The sequence below is a fragment of the Rattus rattus genome, chromosome 3 (assembly GCF_011064425.1).
Source record: "Rattus rattus isolate New Zealand chromosome 3, Rrattus_CSIRO_v1, whole genome shotgun sequence".
Lineage (NCBI taxonomy): Eukaryota > Metazoa > Chordata > Mammalia > Rodentia > Muridae > Rattus > Rattus rattus.
The window spans coordinates 201,326,262-201,349,945 of record NC_046156.1 but is presented as its reverse complement, the minus strand read 5'-3'; the positions used below and the strand labels follow the sequence as shown (position 1 = coordinate 201,349,945).

General features: G+C 41.6%; 1 protein-coding gene across 1 annotated transcript in view; it reads left to right on the top strand.

Annotated features, from left to right (window-relative positions):
• Nucleotides 1-23,684, top strand: part of Wdr41 (WD repeat domain 41) — a 52,422-nt gene that overhangs the window by 18,157 nt on the left and 10,581 nt on the right. Inside the window, exons 3-9 of the mRNA XM_032899015.1 lie at nucleotides 6,251-6,299; nucleotides 11,876-12,005; nucleotides 13,786-13,788; nucleotides 14,617-14,678; nucleotides 18,203-18,314; nucleotides 22,464-22,526; nucleotides 22,959-23,069. Coding sequence (XP_032754906.1) covers nucleotides 6,251-6,299; nucleotides 11,876-12,005; nucleotides 13,786-13,788; nucleotides 14,617-14,678; nucleotides 18,203-18,314; nucleotides 22,464-22,526; nucleotides 22,959-23,069 — 530 coding nt within the window. The remainder of the gene's footprint in view (nucleotides 1-6,250; nucleotides 6,300-11,875; nucleotides 12,006-13,785; nucleotides 13,789-14,616; nucleotides 14,679-18,202; nucleotides 18,315-22,463; nucleotides 22,527-22,958; nucleotides 23,070-23,684) is intronic.

Below are 23,684 nucleotides of genomic sequence, written 5' to 3'. Positions count from 1 at the left end.
TCATTTTAGCATCTGAAATTTGGACACATCACACAACTGATGCCCTTCAGGAATAATTGGCAGCATTTTCCCCCAGTGGTATGTAAATCACAGTGTTTCTACCTGGTGATGACTTGTGAAACACAGTAAGTTTCTGAATGCTTGTTGTCTTAAGGTCTCAAGGTGAGAACTGTGTATTACTTGCCTTGGTGTTTTTCCTAAGTCCAACATATTATCTCAATAAACGTATTATGGTGTTTAGTAGAGACGCGGTTCTCTCAATACCTTATACTGAGGCTTACGTCTCTGGGCTGTATGACATACACTGTCGTTCATATAAAATGTTATGGTAGCAGTCCTCTTTCTTTCATTGACTAGCTTTTCGATGTGTTAGTTACTCCCTGGTAAATGGTCCATGACTTCCTTTTAGAAATCAGTTTCTTAAGTGTTACAAAGTTTTGGGTTCAATTTCCACTTAGTGACTTTTATACGTGAATAGATAACTATAGCCCACAGATGACCTATCCTGTGTTAGCCATCTTATGAGAGATGCTGGGTGTAGTAAAGGAATTGGTTTTCTTTTTGAAGTTTTGTTTCCACTTTAGAGCAGTGACAGTAAATACTGAAATGGCCAATAAGAAGTAAATCAGCCATAGAATATATATAAGAGAGCTGAGAGGCAGAATAATCTACAAAGTGAGTAATTGGCCTTTGCGCCATAAAAATCGACTATGATTTCATGCCTTAGTACTGAGCATTGTTTAGAATTAACTTTGTTTGCTTCTGATTAAATTCCAGTTGGAGGCAAAGTGCTTCTCACCTCGTTTCTAACCTCCCAGCCATTCAGTCGTCTCTCGTGGTGAATTCATTTCTCTTTGTGAGATTCAAACACGATAAAACAGTAATGAGCAGTTAAAAATCAAGGCTAGAAATAAAAAGCATCTTAAACCTGCAGGCTTTCTGAACGGGAGAAAAGCAATTATAAGGGTTTGAAGAATCAATAGAAATTGATGTTTTATACCAAAGAAAACTTAAGGCTTTGAGCCCCGCCCTCACCGCCCTCTCTGTATAAACACAAAGAGATCAATAGGCCCCAAGCCAAGCTCCTAAGGATCTCCTTCCAGCATCACTGTTGACGCCCCAGTTACCGTTCAGTATTTGGGTTTGAGAGCACATCATCAAATATAGAAAAATGAAGTTTTAAAAAGGTTTTCGTTCTTTGAAAGTTTTATACGTGCATACAGTGTGATTTGAACATATCCTGCCCTTAGTTCCCACCTTCCAGCTCTACACACACCCCTCTTCTGGCCCACGCATCCCGCGCGGCTTGACGGGCTAATTTCTAACTGCTGAGCTCGCTTAGGCCTGCTAGTGTATGTGGGCTCAGGAGGACCATTTTCCGTTGCTCACCAGAGCTTGTAAATTGCTCGCATTTTGAAATTAACATAAACAGTGTACATGGGGTTGACATGAACTGCTGTGTGCCTCTAGCTAGTTAAGTAAGGAGTCCGAGAGTCTGCCTGTCTTCGATCGTCCGGGAGACCTGACGAGGGTTTGACGTGAGAGTGGAGTGTGGGATTCCCTGAGCCTAGAAGACGGGAGGAGGCTGATGCCGAGCACTGGGTGTTTAATCAGTGTGGAGCCTCGAGGAAGGTCTCAGGAGACAGAGGGGAGAATCATGTCTCGTGTAGGGAAAATCTATCAGAGGAGATCTTCCGATCGGACAGACTCATGTCCGTCTTGGTCTTAGCTCTTGACTCCTCTCCTAATGATGCTCTCTGCCGACTCGGCTGACTGAGTGAAGACCTTGGAGACTGTATGGTATCCACTTCTGGTCTTGGAGGGAAGTAGCTCAGATTGAAAGGTGGTGGAACTGTCGGTGAGCATCACTTATTGATGGTTGTCAGCTATGAGCAGGGACAGTAGTTCACAGCTGGCTTTTCTTATTAAAATATCCGAATTCAACTCTATGGGAATAACAGTACAAAGACAACGTAGATGCAACTCCGGGTTGCCAGTGTCCATTGCAGACTGGTATGCTTCATTATTAACAACCAGCCTGCAGCTTACGGTCTGGCTGTTGTCCAGCACCGTGTTGGGTGCCTGCTTAAAAATAGTGCTTGCTTGATTTCGTTATATGATGAAAAATATATATGAAAAATAATTATTTTTCTCTATGATGAAAAATAACTTGAGAATTCTTTTCTTTTCTTTCTTTTTAAGATTTATTTATTTATTGTATATAAGTACACCGTAGCTGTCTTCAGACACACCAGAAGAGGGCATCAGATCCCATTACAGATGGTTGTGAGCCACCATGTGGTTGCTGGGATTTGAACTCAGGACCTTAGGAAGAGCGGTCAGTGCTCTTAACCGCTGAGCCACCTCTCTGTCTCTCTTGATAGGGCTTCAAGTACAGAATGTTTTACTCTGTGTAATGTAGACCGTGTTCCTAAGTGCAGAGGGCTGAGGGCGAGGAGGCATGAGTTCTAGTGGTGTTTACTGTGGCCTCCTTTTCATGGCTCAGACAAACAATTCTTTGTCTCACATATCGTCAATGGAAGCACCGCCAAGAATCTGCAAACCTCACCCAGTATGTGTGAAGAAAGACCAAGGAGCCAAGAAGAACAGAGGAGCTGTGTTGACTTTAAAAACAGAGTTAAAACCCTCCTTCACCGAGAAGATAGTGAAACTGAATTCCATCCCTCGACTGTTCCTTCCTGTCAGCTTGGTTTCATTGCCGTTGACCTAGATGGATGTTCAGAGAGTTTTAACCCGTGAGAAACCAAAGGTCATCTCTGTATCTGCCCTTTTACATTTTAGCGGGTTCTTTTTATAATTCTATAAGTGCTTTGTCTTTGGACCCTTAATACCTGGCATGGAGTTTACAAGACATCTTGTCAACATTTGTTTTAATCCTTGTTGGTCTAATTGAAGATATCACTAGTAAGATTTCACAATACATTGACCTCAAATATGACATCCGTGGTGGCACAGACAGCATTGTAGTAGCATAAAACAGACATGTAAACCAATGAAACAGAATGGAAAACCCCAAATAAACACATGTAGGTATAGCCTACATGACATTTGGCCAAAGTGTCAAAGTGCATACAGAGAATAAGGGACAGACAGCCTGGTCAACAAGTTGTTCTGACAAGACTGAGAGCCAACCTGTGGAAAGGTGGAAGGGTAACGGCATATCCCTGCCTCTCACTCTGCACAAAGAAATGTTTAAAAACATATATCAGACTTTAATTTATAATCTGAAATGATTAAGTTGTTAGGGAAAAATGGAATCCACATCAAGATGCAGGTGTGTTCTGTGAATATTACTCCAGAAGCACAGGAAAGCCCCCAGAAAAGCAACCAGTGGGAATGCACAGAACTAAAAGGTTCCTCATAGCAAAGTGAGCAGATGGGCTCCCGAAGGGAAGGAAAGTCGTTGCAGATGTGCTTCCGACAGGGCATTGGCCTAGAATGTATAAAGACCTGCAATCAATCCCCAAACTGCCGAATGGGCTGATGAAATAAATAGACTGTTCTCAAACATGAAACCCAAGTGGCCAGTAAGTATTTTTAAGTGTTTCTGGGGCTGAGAAGATGTCTGAGTTGGTAAAGTGCCTGTCACACAAGCCTGAGAACCACAGTTCAGATCCCCAGCACCCACACCAAAGTCTAGAAGGTCAACTGTAGGCTTAGATTCTTACATGCTTTAGTGTCTCTTCCAGCCCACCGTCCACTAGAGTTGATGGGAAGGAGAGGTTAATAGAGCAAAGGAAGATGTGGACCTGTTTAGAAATATTTCTTTGGAGGAAACCTAATCTGCGTTATTAGGATATCAGCTGTTCAGTTTATTTGAATCAGCAGCAGCAGATGGATTCACTGGCAAACACCATTCACGAATCAGCAATAGCAGGTCATCCAGAAGAAACCGCAAGGCTCTGCCAATCGGTCTGAGTCCATGGAAGCCACAAGAAGCCACTAGTGCCTGAATTTGCAGAAGTGGCAAGAGGCCTCCAGAATAATATAAGAAGTTTTTTGGTGTGTTTCTCTCTATGAAGTCACAACAAATAATGACCAACAAAGAATGACACAGTGAACAAATGCCATCCAGTGTTTGTCAGTGTCAGCAAAGCCCAAGGATGACCAGCCAAGAATGGCGAGGCACACCAATACCACCCAATATCATCCACTGTCCATTGGGCTGTATTTATATCCTTTCCAAACATCATGTGTTCTCTCATGTATCTGCTCTAGCAAAATATCATATGCCATTTTCAGGCCACCTCTAGAAAATGTCTCTTAACAAAACGTCCCCCCCCATTGCTGCTTCAGCAAAAACATCCTCTCAAAAGATAGTTTCCAGAGAGGATTGGGGTTTAGCTCAGTGGTAGGCGCTTGCCTAGGGAAGCGCAAGGCCTGAGTTCGAACCCCAGCTCCGAAAAAACAACCAAAAAAAAAAAAAAAAAAGATAGTTTCCAGAAAAACATATGACACAACTGCATCTCCGAGAAGCCAGAAATTTCCACTTCAGTCAAGTGCATCCTCCCTGGCACTAGGAGGGTGGAGGCAAGCAGATCTTCAAGGCTTGCTGGTCAGTTAGGCCAGCCAGTTAATGAGCTCTGGGCTTTATTAAACACCTTGTCTCAAACGATAAGGCAGACAGTGATGGAAGATGTCTGACACCAACCTTTGGCTTCTTTAGCATTCACAAACATTACAAATACACACATAGAACTTGAAAAAAGGTAATGGGCGTTCCATAGCCTTAGCTATCAAGGAAATGCAAATTAAACTGCTTTGAGAGTCTGGGAGATGGCTTCATGGGTAAGATTACTTGCTCAGCAGCATGAGGACTTGGGTTCGAATCTCCTGCTGTTGTGTGAAAAGTCAGACATGGCTCATGTATATCTGTAATTAAGAACACTACTAATGTCTCCTCCCTGGCCTCTGTGTGCATGTGTGCACACAGACATCAAATACACACACACGTACACAAATGCTTAAAACTACACTCATGAGCATCACACACACGCATGCACACAAATGTTTAAAACTACATTCATGGGCATGTATCACACAGACACAGATAAACACACATATACAGGCTTAAAACTGCAGTCATGGGGCTGGGGATTTAGCTCAGTGGTAGAGCGCTTACCTAGGAAGCGCAAGGCCCTGGGTTCGGTCCCCAGCTCCGAAAAAAAAAAAAGAACCAAAAAAAACTGCAGTCACGGGCGTGCATCTCCCAGACGGACACAGACACTCTGTGCTGAGATTTCAGAGTGCACATTATCGAAAAAGCAGGCAAAAACAAATACTTGCAAGGGTGTGTGGAAAGAGGAACTCTTATTCACTGCTGCTGAGAAAGTCTGGTAGTGCAGACATTATGGGATTAGTGTGAGGTTTATCCACAAACTAAAACAACCACAGAGCCTACATCCCAAAAGACTCTGGATCTCATCACACAGAGATTTGGCCAACCGCGATTATTGATGAGTTATTCAGAACATCAGGGAAATGGAGCCATTGCACATGTTCATTGCCATAGAAATGGATAATGAGAATATTGTATATGAACGATGAGGTTTGATTCAGCTGTTAGAAAAACGGAGTTATAAAGTTTCCAGGAAAACGGGTAGATCTGGAAAATAGAGCAAGCACTGTGACTGAGACTCAGAAGGACAAGTGCTATGTGTGCTCTTTCCTGTGGACCCAAGTCTTTAACGTGTGGGTGTGAGCATTAGTGTGGGCTATGAAGACAGAAAGGGACCACAAAAGGAAAAAAGAGTGTGGAGAAAGTGGGGGGGCAGGCAGAACATGTGTGACACAAAATTAGAGAGGCTGCTGGGGGTGAGAATGATCAACGGAAACAAATTAAAAAAGAAAATGCCATGGTACAACCTAATACTTGTATGCTGGATTAAAAAAAATGTTAGCACTGAGCCTGACACAGGGAATAATTCAACTAATTGTTAGTTGCTATTAAGAGTAATATAACTATAATATCAACATGTCGATATTTGATTAGCATATTGAAACCAATATAAATATATTAATATGAATATAGGTCTTAAAATTCACGTCAATATTTAACGTATATATTAGTCAATATATTAATAATAGCCTTGTTACATTCCTGTTACATAAGGCATCAAATATCAATATCTATCTTTCCAACAATTTTGTTAAAATAATATTACATTTAAAAAACCTCAGCACTTAAATGTCACTAATGATTTATCTTCATGGCCTCTTCTCAAACCAGGTTTGCATCTGCTGGTGATGATGGAATTATAGTTGTGTGGAATGCCCAGGTATGTACCAATTAAATGTGGGTCGTATGAGCACATGGCTCTAAGGTTAAAAACTCACTACTACTGTGTGGTATTCAGTATGTTGGAATATCATTATCGTGTGGGATTGGTTAATACATGGGAAGGCTTAGTTAGAGATATTCGTTTGCAACAGGGACTAGTATTTCATAATATTTTAAGTGTGTACAGGTGTGAGTGTGTGTGTGTGTGTGTGTGTGTGTGTGTGTGTGTGTGTGTGTGTGTGTGAGTATGTGAGTGTATTACTTGTGACTATTGTGAAGGGTATCATTTCCCTAATTTCTTTCACAGCCTGTTTTTCCTTTATGTAGAGGAAGGCTACTGACTTGTTAGAGTTAATTTTATATCCAGCCGCTTTGCTGAAATTGCTTATCAACTGTAGAAGCTCTCTGGTAGAATTTTTAGGGTTGGTTATTTATACTATCATATCATCTGAAAATAGTGATACCTTGACTTCCTCCTTTCCAATTCATATCCCTTTAATCTTCTTTTGGTGTTTAATTGCTCTGGCTAGGACTTCGAGTACTATATTGAATAGGTAGGGAGAGAGTAGGCAGCCTTGTGGGATTGCTTTGCGTTTCTCTCCATTTAGTTTGATGTTGGCTATTGGTTTTCTGTATACTGTTTTTATTATGTTTAGTTATGAACCTTGAATTCCTGATCTCTTCAATAGTTTTAATATGAATGGGTGTTGTATTTTGTCAAAGGTTTTTTTTTTAACATCTTGTGAGATGTTTTTTTTTCTTTGAGTTTGATTATATAGTGGGTTGCATTGATGAATTTCCATACATTGAACCATCTCTATATTCCTGGACCAAGCCTACTTGATCATGGTGGATGATCGTTTTGATGTGTTCTTGGATCCAGTTTGCGAGAATTTTATTGAGTATTTTTGCATCCATATTCATAAGGGAAATTGGTCTGTAGTTCTCTTTCTTTGTTGGGTCTTTGTGTAGTTTAGGTACTTCATAGTTAGGTACACCTAGTTTAGGTGGCTTCATAGAAATAATTGGGGTTTGTTCCTTCTGTTTCTAGTTTATGAAATAGTTTGAAGAGTATTGGTATTAGATCTTCTTTGAAGGTCTGATAGAATTCTACACTAAACCCATCTGGCCCTGGGCTTTTTTGGTTGGGAGACTTTTTATGACTGCTTCTATTTCTTTAGGAGTTATGGGACTGTTTAGATGGTTTATCTGATCCTGATTTAACTTTGGTACCTGGTATCTGTCTACAAAATTGTCCATTTCATCCAGGTTTTCCAGTTCTGTTGGGTATAGGCTTTTGTAGTAGGATCTGATGGTTTTTTAAATTCCCTCACTTTCTGTGTTATGTCTCCCTTTTCATTTCTGGTTTTCTTAATTTGGATATTGTCTCTGTGCCCACTGGTTAGTCTGACTATGGGTTTATTTATCTTGTTGATTTTCTCAAAGAACCAGCTCCTAGTTTTGTTGATTCCTTGTATAGCTCTCTTTGTTTCTACTTGGTTGATTTGAGCTCTGAATTTGATTATTTCCTGTCATGTACTCCTCTTGGGTGGATTTGCTTCTTTTTGTTCTAGAGCTTTCAGGTGTGCTGTCAGCCTGTTAGTGTATGCTCTCTCCAGTTTCTTTCTGGAGGCACTCAGAGCTATGAGTTTTCCTTTTAGCACTGCTTTCATTGTATCCCATAAGTTTGAGTATGTTGAACCTTCACTTTCATTAGATTCTAAAAAGTCTTTAATTTCTTTCTTTATTTCTTCCTTGACCAAGTTGTCATTGAGTAGAGCGTTGTTCAGCTTCCATGTGTATGTATGTGGGCTTTCTGTTGTTTTTTTGTTATTGAAGACCAGCCCTGGGATTATTTTAATTTCCTTATATCTATTGAGGCCTGTTTGGTGACCAATTATATTGTCAATTAAGGAGAAGGTACCATGAGGTGCTGAGAAGAAGGTATATTCTTTTGTTTTAGGATAAAATGTTCTATAGATATCTGTTAAATCCATTTGGTTCATATCTTCTGTTAGTTTCACTATGTCTCTGTTTAGTTTCTGTTTCCATGATCTGTCCATTGTTGAGAGTAGGGTGTTGAAGTCTCCCACTATTATCGTGTGTGGTGCAATGTGTGCTTTGAGCTTTAGTAAAGTTTCCTTTATGGATGTAGGTGTCCTTACATTTGGAGCACAGATGTTCTGAATTCAGAGTTTATCTTGGTAGATTTTTTCCTTTGATTGAGTATGAAGGATCTTTTTTGATAACTTTTGGTTGAAAGTCAACTTTATTAGATATTAGAATGGCTACTCCAGCTTGTTTCTTGGGACCATTTGCTTGGAAAATGTTTTCAGCCTTTTACTCCTAGGAAATGTCTGTCATTGCCACTGAGGTGCGTTTCCATTATGCAGCAAAATGCTGGGTCTCGTTTACCTATCCAGTCTATTAGTCTTTGTCTTTTTATTGGGGAATTGAGTCCATTGATGTTGAGGGATATTAAGGAATAGTGATTGTTGTTTCCTGTTATTTTTGTTGTTAGAAGTGGAATTATGTTTGTGTGCCTATCTTCTTTTGGGTTTGTTGAAAGAAGATTAATTTCTTACTTTTTCTAGGGTATAATTTCTCTCCTTGTGTTGGAGTTTTCCATCTATTATCCTTTGTAGGGTTGGATTTGTGGAAAGATATTGTGTTAATTTGGTTTTGTCATGGAATATCTTGGTTTCTCCATCTATGGTAGTTGAGAGTTTGGCTGGCATTTGTGTTCTTTTAGGGTCTGTATGACATCTGCTCAGGATCTTCTAGATTTCATAGTCTCTGTTAAGAAGTCTGGTGTTATTCTGATAGGTCTGCCATTATGTGTTACTTGACCTTTTCCCCTTATTGCTTTTAATATTCTTTCTTTTTTTGTGTGCATTTGGTATTTTGACTATTATGTTACAGGATGATTTTCTTTTCTGGTCCAATCTATTTGGAGTTCTGGAGGCTTCTTCTATGTTCATGGGCATCTCTTTATTTGGTTAGAGAAGTTTTCTTCCTTAATTTTGATATTTACTGGCCCTTTAAGATGGTAATCTTTCCTCTCTTCTACACCTATTATCCTTAGGTTTGGTCTTCTCATTGTGTCCTGGATGTTTGGGTTAGGAGCCTTTTGCATTTTCTTTGACTATTGTGTCGATGTTTTCTATGGTACATTCTGCCCTGAGATTCTCTCTTCAATGTCTTGTATTCTGTTGGTGATGTTTGCACCTCTGACTCCTGATCCCTTTCCTAGGTTTTCTATCTCCAGGGTTTCTTGGAGGTTTCTTCTAGGTTTCTTGTCTCTCTTTGTGCTTTCTTTATTGTTTCTATTTCCATTTTTAGATCCTGGATTTTTTTTTTCATTTCCTTCACCTGTTTGGTTGTGTTTTCCTGCAACTCTTTAAGGGATTTTTGTGTTCCCTCTTTAAGGGCTTCTACTTGTTTACCTGTGTTGTCCTGTATTTCTTTAAGTGAGTTATTTATGTCCTTCTTAAAGTCCTCTATCATCATCATGAGATGAGATTTTAACCCCAAATCTTGCTTTTCCGGTTTGTTGGGGTATCCAGAACTTGTTGTGGTGGGAGAACTGGGTTCTGATGATGCCAAGTAGTCTTGGTTACTGTTGCTTAGGGTCTTGTACTTGCCTCTCGACATCTGGTTATCTCTGATCTTAGTTGGTCTTGCTGTCTCTGACCGGAACTTGTCCCTCCTGTGGGCCTGTGAGCCTGTGATCTTAGGACTGAGAGCACTCCTGGGAGACCAGCCCTCTCCGGGCAGGCTTTGAGTCCTGAGGGCTGTGGGACAGTCTTAGCTCTGGGTGCCGATGGAGACTGGAAAGATCCTGTCCCAGGCTGCTCTGAGGTTCCTGTGCCCTGTGCGCTCCTGCCAGGTCTCTCTTTGGACAGTTAATGGAGTGAAAGTGGGGTCTCACCTGTGGGCTTAGGAGGGAGACCAGCTCTCTCCAGGCAGGTTTTGAGACACAGCCTTAACTCTGGGTACAGATGGAGATCGGAAGCTCATTATGGTCTTTGTTTCTCAGATTGTTTTTATTTTCCCCTCTTTGCTCCTTCATCCTGGTTATCTGATCTCACCTTCAGTCCTCATTTTCCTGTGGTCTTGCTTAGATCACCCATCCTTTAACACCAAATTGTCCATGGGTAACTCTGGTCCTCCTCAACCTCACACTGGGTACTCAGATACCCATGTGAAATTTTTGCATATCCTCTGCGCACATCCTCCCATGTACTTAAAGTTATCTGTAGAGTATACGTCATACTTTACACAATGCAAAGGCTTTTCACGGTCAGTACAGTTTATTCTCTTTTGATTGGTTGGTTGATTGATTGGTTGGTTGATTGGTTGATTGGTTGGTTGGTTGGATGGGTGATTGGTTGATTGGTTGGCTGGTTGGTTGGTTGGTTGGTTGATTGGTTGGTTGGTTGGTTGGTTGGTGGTTGGTTGGTTGGTTGGCTGGTTGGTTGGTTGATTGGTTGGGTTGGTTGATTGGTTGGTTGGTTGGTTGATTGGTTGGTTAGTTAGTTGGTTGGATGGTTGGTTGGTTGGATGGTTGGTTGGTTGGTTGGATGGTTGGATGGTTGGTTGGTTGGTTGGGTGGTTGTATGGTTGGTTGGTTGGTGTGGTGGATGTCTGGATTGGTTGGTTGGTTGATTGGTTGGTTGGATGGGTAATTGGTTAATTGGTTGATTGGTTGGTTGGTTGGATGGTTGGTTGGTTGATTGGTTGGTTGACTGGTTGGTTGATTGGTTGGTTGGTTAGATGGTTGGTTGGTTGATTGGTTGGCTGGTTGGTTGGCTGGCTGGTTGGTTGGTTGATTGGTCGGTTGATTGGTTGGTTGGTTGGTTGACTGGTTGGTTGGTTGGTTGAGACAGTCTGTCTCAGGTTGGCCCTGAACCTTTGTTCTTTCTGCTTCAGCATATTGATTACAGATATAAACCACTACACATATTCAGAAACACTGTAATTTTAGTCTAAGATTGGTTGAATCAGGTCAGTTATCATGGCACATGCCTGTAACCCTAGATGCAAAATCAGGTGGATAGGCAGTCCAGGCTAGCCTTAGCTTCAAAGTAAATTTGAGGCAAGCCTGGACTATATTAATATTTCCAAAAAAACCTCAAAAAGTGAAATCAGTTGAATTCATCTTCTAAAAATGATAGATGAAAAAGGCCAGCTGTACTAAAACACAATCATGATATCCTGCAGACTTGGGAAGGTCTGAAATAAATAAATATATATACATATATATATATATATTTCTGCTGCTATTGTCACAGAACTTATACAATTCCTACAAATCATAAGAGAGTATTTCTTTAAATTGATGATGAAAATATCCTAAAACAGCACACTAACTAGAAAATAGGCAAAATTACTCACAGCTGTTTTTAATACTTATTTAGATGACATTCATTTGATTGTTTAAAAAACTTTTTAAATTCCAAACATAATTTTTAAACAGCATATATTTATTTTCTACATAGCCATTCTTAATGTTACTCAAAACTCTTCAAGTTGGAAAGGGTAAGTTTGTTGACATTTCTGCTTGTGTTTCAGACAGGAGAAAAACTTCTGGAACTCAGAGGACATACTCAGAAGATAACGGCTGTCATTACATTTCTTCCCCTAGACTCTTGTGAGGCCAGCAGTCAGCTTCTCTTGACAGCCTCTGCTGACCGGACTGTCGGTATATCCTTAACCCGAGACCCAGCAGCTGTGCGGGTCTCTGCACTCTGATGGCAAAGGGATTTTTCCAAGTCTCTATGAGATGCTTCCTGAAGTGTTAGGTGATGGCAGGAACAGGTCAGGGCTTGTAGTGGTGGACTCCTTGACTGAAGCTTTCTTTCCAGAGTGTCTGTTACATCAAGCTGTGCAAAAGACAGGGTGGAAATATGTGAGCTTACAACGTTATCTCATTAGGGAAATTAGGATGAGTTAGACTGGAAAACAATCAATCTCCCCCTCATGTATGGCAGAAGACACTTAACCCGCCCCCTCCCCCGAGAACCTAGGCTGCTACTGAGCAGATCTGCACAGAAGTGCAGTATTCTCCGCTCAGTCTTTAAAACTTGGTGTTTCAGAAGCCTTAAAGTGAGTTTACTTTTGCTTTCCCACACTTCCCGGTTAGAATTGATAAGGCCTCCAAAATGATGGTGCTCCGTAAAGCCCTTGTGTGTGTTAGGGATTGTTGTGTCTTACGTATGTTGACTTATCTAATCTTTAAAATGGCCCTGTGAAGAAGGAGTTCCTCATTGTTAGTGAGAGGGGAGATGGACATAGATAGTGACTCCCCCAAGGCGTGTGGCCAGTGGGTGGAAGTGTCCAGCAGCCTGAAGCTGTATACAGTGGCCCTCTGATGAAATAGATGAGAGGATGTAAGACAGAATCATGATAAGGACTGCGTTGTGGAGTCCATGGCCAAGTGCTGTGGGTGGCCGCAATTTCTGTTGCTCTGCAGTCAGCTATGGCAAGTCTATTTGAGGGCTGTGTTAAATTATAAGCCCAGAGGAGGAATGGGTTTGTAGACCTCGCTAGAACCAGTGCTGACTTATGTCCCACTTGTAATGAATTCATCAGCTGAAACAGTCTTTAGATAACTTGTCTGTAGGTAAGGAAAGCTCAAGAAAGCATTTAAATAGGATAACCTCTGTGTGCTGATGTGGGATTTGGTCAGATTCACACTGGAGTAGCCATCTTAGTTAGGGTTTTACTGCTGTGAACAGACACCATGACCAAGTCAACTCCTAAAAAGACATTTAATTGGGGCTGGCTTACAGGTTCAGAGGTTCAGTCTATTATCATCAAGACAGGAACATGGCAGCATCCAGGCAGGTATGGTGCAGAAAGAGCTGAGAGTTCTCACTAGGAGAAGACTGGCTTCCAGGCAGTCAGGGTGAGGGTCTTAAGACCACGCCCACATGGCCACACCTACTCCAACAGGGCCCCACCTCTCAACAGTGCCACACCTGGGCCAAGCATATGCAAATCATGACAGTAACCTTAGTACTGATGCTTTTTTAGGGTAAATTTTATTTTATGCAATCAAGCTCATCTTTTTTCTTGTCTTTTTCTCTTTGTTTTAATTTCTGCAGAAGTAGAATTTAAAATACAGAATCTGTTTAAATAATATAGTTTCTAAGATGCTGTATTAAATTAGAGACAATTGTTAAGATTGCTGCCACAGCACTGAGGCAAGATGCTGGCACACTTGCTTGTAAACAGTGGTGCACACACAGCCATTCATGTTGATGAATCACCACTATTTTAAAACAACCCGAGAACTTTGACATTTATTTTATCCATATGAACTCCAAACTCTCTGCAGACCTTCACTGTTAATTAACTTTTTAAGTTAAATGTTGATGGTAGGTTTCTTCTTTTCAAGTAATGGTCTTAAGAACCCATGTTGCTTAATATGTCAGTTAAGCTTTCAAATGGTGATACAACACGCGTGGAAAGACCACGAGGTGGTGTTGGAACTGGAAAGCTTAAGGCCAGAAAACATTGTCTAACAGCGAGAAACTAATAGTTTGTTTAGTGTGACACAGATATGTGAATACATAGGAATCTCCCTTTTTATGATTAACTGCATTTGAAGATTGATATAGAGTTAATAAAAATAATCAGACGAGATTAATACATTATGAAACTAATTTTAAAATTTTAATCAGACATGATGTAAAATGCATTTGCCATACATTTATTACTTACATTTCCAAGTATATGATATACTTACATGTATATGATATGAAATATAGTACCATAGGAAACTGTTAAAAGTTTATAATGATCATCATGCCCCTTAAATCAAACTAAAACCCGTACCATGTGGCAAGAAGCCTTTCAGTGTTTGTAGGGCAGACAGAGTCACAGTGACACACAGTTACTGTCATAACATGTACATATAATCATGTATGTACACTGTAGAGAACTCTCAGAAACTGTCGGGAGGTGTGGTAGTTCTGAGTATAAATCATGATGTAAGTACACATTTGCTACGTTGTGGTAAACTGTTCCTAAGAGCACACTTTAACCGAGTTGGTGGTTAATGCCCATGAAGATGAGTAAGGAGAACTCACTCTGGCGGTCATCTTTAAATAGCCTCACAGTGACATTGTAGCTAGCAGATCTGCTCCTGAGGAGATGATCTGTGGCAGGGTAAACACTAGCTGGCCTAGATCTTACTTAAAGATTTCCTGAGTGTTTATACTTGCTATTTCATTGTCAATTCAAAATGTTATTTCACACATACAGTTTTCAAATTCTATTTGGAAATGATTTCTTAACCTAACTGCAAGTTTGGGACTGTGACACCGGCCGGCGAATCCAGAGAGTCACGTGCTTCCAGTCCACTGTGAAGGTAAAAGCTCCAGCAAATCAGGTTCCTGTGGTAATATGTTTGCTGTTCTTCTTAAAATGGCTGAATAGATGAGATGACATTACTTCTTCAGGTTTACAAATCATTGTTTTCACACACACACCTACAGGCATTTGATTTTAAGACAAGGTTTTGGGGATCCTATGTATCGAAGTGTGAGGACATCTCAGAAATGACCATAGGCGTTGGTTGTTGCTGCCAGACAAATGACAAGGGAGGGCCTGGTGGCCTTGCAGCAGACCCTGATAAGAGGACACAGCACGTACTGAGCTGGGACAGGACCTTCCCTTTTTATGCTTTGACCAAAACATAGGCCTGCATTTGTCCCTCTGAGGCCGCGAGGACATGTTGGTTTCTTATTTCCAAAACAAAACATTTTAATGTCGATGCCATTCATTTCATCCTTTTATAAGCAGATATTGATTGGGACTTTTTTGGAGGGACGCTGCCACACCCGGAAGAAACTAACATAGCTAAGTCTTGTTTCCTTGAGGTTCCTCCAGGAGAAATGACCTTGTGTGTTCTGGGGACATTAGCTCTGTTTTCAGTGCCAGCCCATCTGGGAAAGGCACCAGTTAAAGGCACCAGTTAAAATTCCTCCATAGCCTTGGACAGCTGGCCTCTGACCGCTGCTGTCCCTTTCTGTGCTGTGTGCCGGTGGTCAGGCTGGCTTGTGGTTCCCTGTGCAGAGCCTCTGGTGGTTCCCTCCATGATGGTTCTGTGCCGTTACAGTGCCAAGTTTCTGAAGTTCCTGTGGAAGAAGGTGCTGTGTGCTGTGTCCTTACAGCTAATTTAACAGTGGGGGTCTGAGGACGTCACTGTATTTTATGTGACCTGAAAAAAAAATGCTACTTATGCATTCCTTTAAAAATACTTCTTCCCATCTGAAAAGCTTTTAAAAAAAAAAGTTTACAAGTGAAAACTTGAGTTGAAGAACGGAGGAGAGCAAGATAGTGCGTCTGGGTCTCACCCGAGGGTCTCTTCTTGTAAAAGTCAGAGGAACCTGGATTAAAATGGATCTTGTGCCTATGTGGTAAAAATACTTTAAAAGGAGGATTTTGCATTTGCTTGTTCCTCCCGTGTATTTGTTTTACAAAAACCATTTACAGATAAAATCTGTTCATATTAGTTCAGTGACTCAGCTTCCTTAGGTTACTTTTTAGAGCAATGCAGACATGTAACTCTTAATTATTTTTCAACTTAATCGAGTTTCTAAATGAAGACTGGAGTTAGGAAGGACTTAGAGCAAATCGTTTTGTTTTTTGTTTTTTTCTGTTTGTTTGGAGCCAAACAGATACACTTTCTTAGAAGACATTTGGTCTTAGGAAGGCTCCCAAAAGTGGCTATATGTGTCAACTCCTTCAAAGAAGCCCCCTGAAGGAGACAGGGAGAAATAGAAGTGGAGAAATGTAGAACACAAATTAGCTTTTATAAGTGGGAGGGCGATGGGAGTGTTCTAGGGTCGTATAAAGGAAAACAGTTAAGGTGCAGTGTGTGCACATTCAAGGTGTCTCAGAAGATTAAAATAAGCAGACGTTGGAAAATGTAGTAATAGCACACTAAGTATTTAGGACAGTATATTATTTTCAACAAAATATTAACAAACTACAGCCAGCAACGTAAAGGATGACACAGCACAACCAAGGGAGGTGTGTCCCAGGAATGTGACTTTAGTAGAATATCTGAGAGACAGCCAATGACCAGAGGAAGAGTCCAGGACAGTAACCATGTGACTGCTTCAGCAGAGGCAGAGAAGCGTTTAACCAACCCCAGCACACTCTCTCCACGCAGATACTTCACACTCATAGATGACCCAGCAAGGCCACTTAATGAAAATCCAGTGACTGAATATTGAAGGCAGCAGACCATTGTCCATAGGGTCAGGGAGGAAACAGGACTCTGTGCTCTCTGCGTGCCTCTGTTTGGCTTGCACTGAAGGATCCGGACAGCCAGTCCGACAATAAAGTCAGTCAGACAATAGAACAGAAACGAGTGGTGGCTTTATAAATTTTTATGAAAAGAAGAACTAAACTTTCTGTATTTATGCATGATATGACCTTATATATAGAAAATCATAAACCCACACAAATTTTTTTTTCTTTTTTCCGGAGCTGGGGACTGAACTGGGGACTGGGGAGCAGGGCCTTGCGCTCGCTAGGCAAGCGTTCTACCACTGAGCTAAATTCCCAACCCCCACAAAATTTTTAAGTCTAATAAATTAGCTTAGCAAGGTTTCGGGGTACATGATTGGTAATTCAAAAGTCAGTTATAATTTTCTAAAATCAAATTGAGAAAATTCTACTCACAGTTACATCCAAAGGAATAAAGTACTTAGAAATACTTTTTTTTTTTTTTTTTTTTTTTTTTGTTCTTTTTTTTTAGAGCTGGGGACCGAACCCAGGGCCTTGCGCTTCCTAGGTAAGCGCTCTACCGCTGAGCTAAATCCCCAGCCCCATACTTTTTAAAAGTAGGGGATTTATACATACATTAAAACATCGTTCAGTGAATTTTAAGAATAAGTAAATAAATTTAAGAACTAGGGGCTGCGAGAGCTGGCTCAGCCCTCAAGAGTACCTGGTGTTCTCGGAGAGGCCTCAGGTTCAATTCCCAGCACCCACATGTTGACCCGCAATCATTCGCATCTTCAGTTCCAGGGAATCCAAGGCTCGCGTGGGTCCCAAGCATGCGCATGGCGTGCATGCATGCTTGCAGGCAAAATGCTCATACAAATAAAAAGTCTAGAAAAAACCGTTAACTGAAAAACTATCCTATGTTTATGGGTTAGATATAACACTAAGATGTAAACACTACTCAAAATGGCCTACAGATGGAATATAATATCTATCATAAAACTAAATCTGGATTTCAGAAGGGAACAAACTCACCCGGAACTGTAAGGGTGTAAGGATTCAGAATAGCCTCGACAGTTCCGGAAAGAAAGCATGGAGATGCGAGACGACTCCTGAGTCAAACACTTGCTTAATTAGACTGCATCAAGACAGTGGGATACGGCATAGTGATGTAGAAACAGATTGGTGGAACAGAGTTTAAGGTCCAAAAATAAAATCTCAACACATATACAGTGAATTTACAAGGGGCAAATTATAGAAAAAGAAATAAATTTAATTGGTAAAATGTGATAAATTTGGCCTGATTAAATGAAAGCTTTTGTTCTTCAAAGAATACTATTGACAAATTGAAAATACAATCCAAAAATTGGGGGAAATATCTATCATTTATCAAGTATGTATATAAAATGTGCAAAGAACTATTAATAAAAAGGAAAGAAGCATAATTAAGACAGCTTTAGTGTCTCCTTGGGGCAGTGATCTAAGCGAGCAGAGAAGTCCCAGCTTCTTCTCCATATTCTGTGAGATGGTGATCACTTAAAGAGCCCATAGTCAGCAAGAGGAAAAACAAACTGCTTATCCAATGGGAGGACTTCCGAGAACTTGGGGCAGCACTGGCCGTTCTAGACCAGTGACCCACTTCAAATGGCCTTGCAGTGCTTGGCTGTCCTTCAGAGGCTGGACGTCTGGCTCTCAGGCGGAAGTGACCTGGGCGTGTGGAACCGAAAATTAGACCTGCTGTGTAAGACCAGCCACCTTTCTGACACAGGTAAGAACCAGGGTGCGTACAGGACACCGCCGATAGACTGGAAAAGACACAGTTGGCTCTCTAAAGAGATAATCGCAGTATGAAGGTCCCTGTGGGGTTGCCTTTTTGTTAAGGTAGCCATATTTGATTAGTGTTTTCACACGACAAACAATTTAGTGAGTGTTCACACTCACATTTATGGCAGGGATTGGGTTTCAGTGTGATGTTTTCCTACATGGATGCAGTGAGTTTGGATGGTAGACACTGGTCCTGCCACCCTCATTTCCTCCCCACAAAGGTCACCCTTGCTCCACAAACGGGAGAGAGCACTGACTTCTCACATCTGGCTTATTTCACGTTTGATGGCAATCTTCAGTTTCGTCTCTTTTCTTGAAAATGAGAGGATTTTGCTCTTTATGGCATTAATGGCTCTAATACGCCATTGTGTGGATATGCGTATCACTGTGTGTGTGCATGTCTGTGCATATTACATTACCACTGTTTGTATGTATGCATATCTGTACATATCACATTATCACTGTGTGTGTGCATGTCTGTACATATCACGTTACCATTGTGTGTGTGTGCATATCTGTACATATCACGTTACCACTGTGTGTGTGTGCATGTCTGTACATATCACATTATCATTGTGTGTGTGTGCATGTCTGTGCATATTACATTACCACTGTGTGTTCATGTGCATATCTGTACATATCACATTATCATTGTGTGTGTGTGTGCATGTCTGTGCATATTACATTACCACTGTGTGTGTGTGCATGTCTGTACATATCACGTTATCACTGTGTATGTGTGCATATCTGTACATATCATGTTACCATTGTGTGTATGTGTGCATATCTGTACATATCATGTTACCACTGTGTGTATGTGTGCATATCTGTACATATCATGTTACCATTGTGTGTATGTGTGCATATCTGTACATATCATGTTACCACTGTGTGTATGTGTGCATATCTGTACATATCATGTTACCACTGTGTGTATGTATGCATATCTGTACATATCACATTATCCTGTGTGTGTGCGTGTCTGTACATATCACGTTATCACTGTGCGTGTGTGTGCATGTCTGTACATATCACATTATCACTGTGTGTGTGTGCATGTCTGTACATATCATGTTATCACTGTGTATATGTGTGCATGTCTGTGCATATTACATTACCACTGTGTATTCGTGTGCATATCTGTACATATCACATTATCATTGTGTGTGTGTGCATGTCTGTGCATATTACATTACCACTGTGTGTATGTGTGCATATCTGTACATATCACATTATCACTGTGTGTGTGCATGTCTGTGCATATTACATTACCACTGTGTGTTCATGTGCATATCTGTACATATCACGTTATCACTGTGTGTGTGTGCATGTCTGTACATATAACGTTACCACTGTGTGTGTGTGCATGTCTGTACATATCACGTTATCACTGTGTTTATGTGTGTGCATGTCTGTACATATTACATTACCACTGTGTGTGCATGTCTGTATATATCACGTTATCACCGTGTGTATGTGTGCATGTCTGTACATATTACATTACCACTGTGTGTGTGCATGTCTGTGCATATCACGTTACCACTGTGTGTATGTGTGCATGTCTGTACATATTACATTACCACTGTGTGTGTGTGCATGTCTGTATATATCACGTTATCACCGTGTGTATGTGTGCATGTCTGTGCATATCACGTTACCACACGTTACCACTGTGTGTATGTGTGCATGTCTGTACATATCACGTTATCACTGTGTATGTGTGCATGTCTGTACATATTACATTACCACTGTGTGTGTGCATGTCTGTATATATCACGTTATCACCGTGTGTATATGTGTGCATGTGCATATCACACCATCTTTATCCAGTCATCCATTTGATGAACATGCAGGCTGAGTCCATCACCTCCCTATTTTAATAGTGTCACAGTGAACACGGATGCAAATATAATACATGCTAACCCTTGAGTACTTTCAATGTTTGCCAATACCCAAGTGTGGGAGAGCAGAACACGATCACTTAACATTCTACCGTTCTGTGTATTTTTATATACATATATCTGTTTATTGTGTATGTGTATATATATGTGTGTATTGTGTGTATACATGTGTGTGCATGCGTACACTATGACACATGTATGAAGGTCAGAGGACAACTAGTGAGACTCCTCATCTTCCATGACGTGGATCCTCAGCTTCTCAGGCTTGGTAGCCGTCTGACTGGCCCCCTAGTGAACATTTTCTGCACTTAAAATTCTTCTTGAAGAAGGAAGATTTTCCTAAGTTTGAGGTCAGCCTGGGCTATGGGTGAGCCATGCCAAGCCAGTCATCTGCGCCCTCCACGCCCTTCCCTTGTGCTCTCTCACATTTCCTCCATCTCTTCCACGCTCTCCCTTGTGTTCTCTCACATTTCCTCCATCTCTTCCATGGGGAGATAAAACCCTTACGCCCACGAGGAGGAGACATTAGCGCAGACATTGTGACAGTGCTGCTAAACAGTGCCAGGCGGGAAGGAAAGCCAGTGAGTGGGACATCGCATATGACACATCACATGTAGAGACAATATGTAGCAAAGTGGAAAGATTAACTTTGTTAAACCATTTTTTGTTAACTTGTTCCAGTATTTCACCCTTTTAATGCTTGAAGTTATGGTTACCTTGAAACCATTTTATGATTGAACTTTGAGAAGATACTCAGTACTGTGTGCTTACGGCCAGGCTCGGCGCCATCTGCAGCTACTCAGGAGGCGGACACGGACTGTGATAGGCCAGTCCGGACAAGAGAGCAAGACCCTGTCTTTTGAGAACGACAGCTGTAGCAACCAGACCCCAGTACTAAACATTCCGCACATAAATAAACCAAGTGTGGGGTTTACAGTCTAGGCATCCCAGTAACATCGGTCATTTTGGAAATGCACTCATTAGCCGTAACCGTGCCGGGTGTGGGCCACTTCTTAGCCTTGACAGAGGTGTTGAAATAGGGCTGACTGGCTCCTCACGGGGGAGTCACTTCCTCGGTGCTCTTATGCAAATGCTCTCTCAGTGCTGCAGGAGCAGGTGGACAAGCAGCTTGGGGTCCTCTGACCTCCTCAGGCCGACGCTGGGTACCTGGATAGTGTCCAGTCTCACAGGCTAAAAGCTTGGCCCTCGGGATAGTCCCCTACCCCATCATTCCATTTTTTGTCTGTCTGTCTCTCTCCTTCCTTCCTTCCTTTCCTTCTTTCCTTTCTTCCTTTTACGATTTTGACACCCTGGTTATAGATCACAATCTGGTTTGCTAGAGTGGCTTACAGAACTAAGGGAAACACATTTGCCCGCTTTAGTTCTATTACAGGAGCACTGAAGAAGTACGAAGGGCAAGGTGGGAGGCCAGGGCACAGAGACTCCGCGTGCTCCCTAAGTGTGCTCCCTGCGGGCACTTCTTATGTTCAGCCTTACTGAAGGCATCTAAATCCTGTTGTTTTCATGGAGTCTTTATTCCATAGAACCATTTGTTACTAGTGACCAACATTACCCTCTGCCCCTCTCTCCTTGGAGGTCCACGGGTAAGGCTGAAGGTGCCAACCTTTCCCTCCTATCTCGGTCCTTCTAGGATAGAGCATCTCTCATCCCAGAGCTGCCCGTGCCTGGCCAGACATCAGTCGTCTCATTAGAACACAGTGTCCGGAGATCCACAGGGTTTTAAGACTAGTGTCAGCAAACAGCATGGAGGCCAGATATGTCACCGCATCAGCTTATTTAGTACCAGGGAACGTGCAGTCTTAATTTTACACCGAGGGAAAACCCCATTTCATAACTAGTTGAAGTAGCCACCCACTCCATGGTGGTTGGGGTGCTTGTCATAAGGGCTGCCTCGTAGATATATGGGAGTGCTCGAGCACTAACAACAAACATATTAATGTTCGCACATGGGTAATATTCAGAGCCTAGTACTGTGCCCAGAGTGTCTTCCAAAGGTACCAGAAACTCACTCATAACTCAGTTTCCACGTGTGAGCAAGAAAGGAAGTGTTCATAGAGCGAGTTTTAAGTATGTTTTATGGGAAACGAGTAATAGAAAGTTAAGGAAGTTTTGTTTCTGACGTAAGCCATGACAGAAAATGATTTCCCTGTTTTATATATCTGTATTCGAAGGGATCAGTGCTTTGGTTGAAATCCCTGGAAACTGTGTCGCTGCAGCCGTTGGCAGAGAACTGAGTGAGTACATAGATATCTATACGTGTCTACATAGCTACATGCATGCATGTGTACAAGTGCACCAGAAAGACAAACGTGGTTTTGTTTCAGAGATGTCTGCCTCTGCCCTAGCTCTGGCCTTTTGGTGTTGTTGGAAGTCATATAGGGTAAACCATTTTCAAAGTGTTAGGTCAGGGGCTGGCAGTGGCCGGTCACTGGCCAAGGCAGGAGCCCAGTGGTATTCCTGACCTGTGGTGGAGACCGAGGAGGCGGTAGGGTTTGGTAGTGTGTACAAACTTTAAGCATCTCAAGCGTTTGGAAGAAATGGTCTAAGCTGGTATAAATAGGAACTTTTTGGAGAATTTTTTCAACATATATTTTGCACCTAATACTTTTTGAGTAGAAAGGTATTTTCCGTTCTTTGAACATTTTAGTAAAATGACCGTCTTTTAGTCATTTTTAGGCTTGTAACACCCACAGAAGAACTGCTCGAATGGGATATTATAGAGGTTAAACGCCTTCTTGATCACCAGGACAATATCCTGTCATTGGCTAACATCAATGGTAAGCTCATTGTGAACATTTGTGCTCTGTAGGGTTTCAGAATTTTCAACTTGTCCCATATTTCAGAATTACTATTAAAACAATGGTTAAGATTAGTGGAGATTGTCTTTATCTCTTACTAAGCTTTGAGTCAGGAGAGCCTGGATCAAGCCTGGTGTGGCCCGGGCAGTAGACAAAGGCATAACTCTCCTAAGGGACTACTTGGTAGCTGTGGGATGCTCGTCACAGACTGTGAATCCCAACGCTTGCAGCATTCTTCACAAGTGGCTCCGACTCTATTAATATTATGATTGAGTATGACATCAGATGTCGGGAGACAGCACAAGCTGGCTGTTGGCACTTAGTTCTTGTAGATAAGGGACGACTGACATCAGAACTGAACTGGGTGATCTGTGGGAGTCAGAGAGTGCCGGAGACAGCAAGCAGATCATGTAAGACTGCTGGGAATATTGACACAGCACGAGGAGTTACAGCACCTGAGCTCCTGGAGACCTGGGGCGTTGGGGGAATACGTTGTATAAACACGAGACGGGGGAGGGGGCGAAAAGGACTTGCTTGTGTGTCTTCTTGTGTCGTTTGGTCCCATTTCGGATGCACTGGTGAGCATCCTCTCAA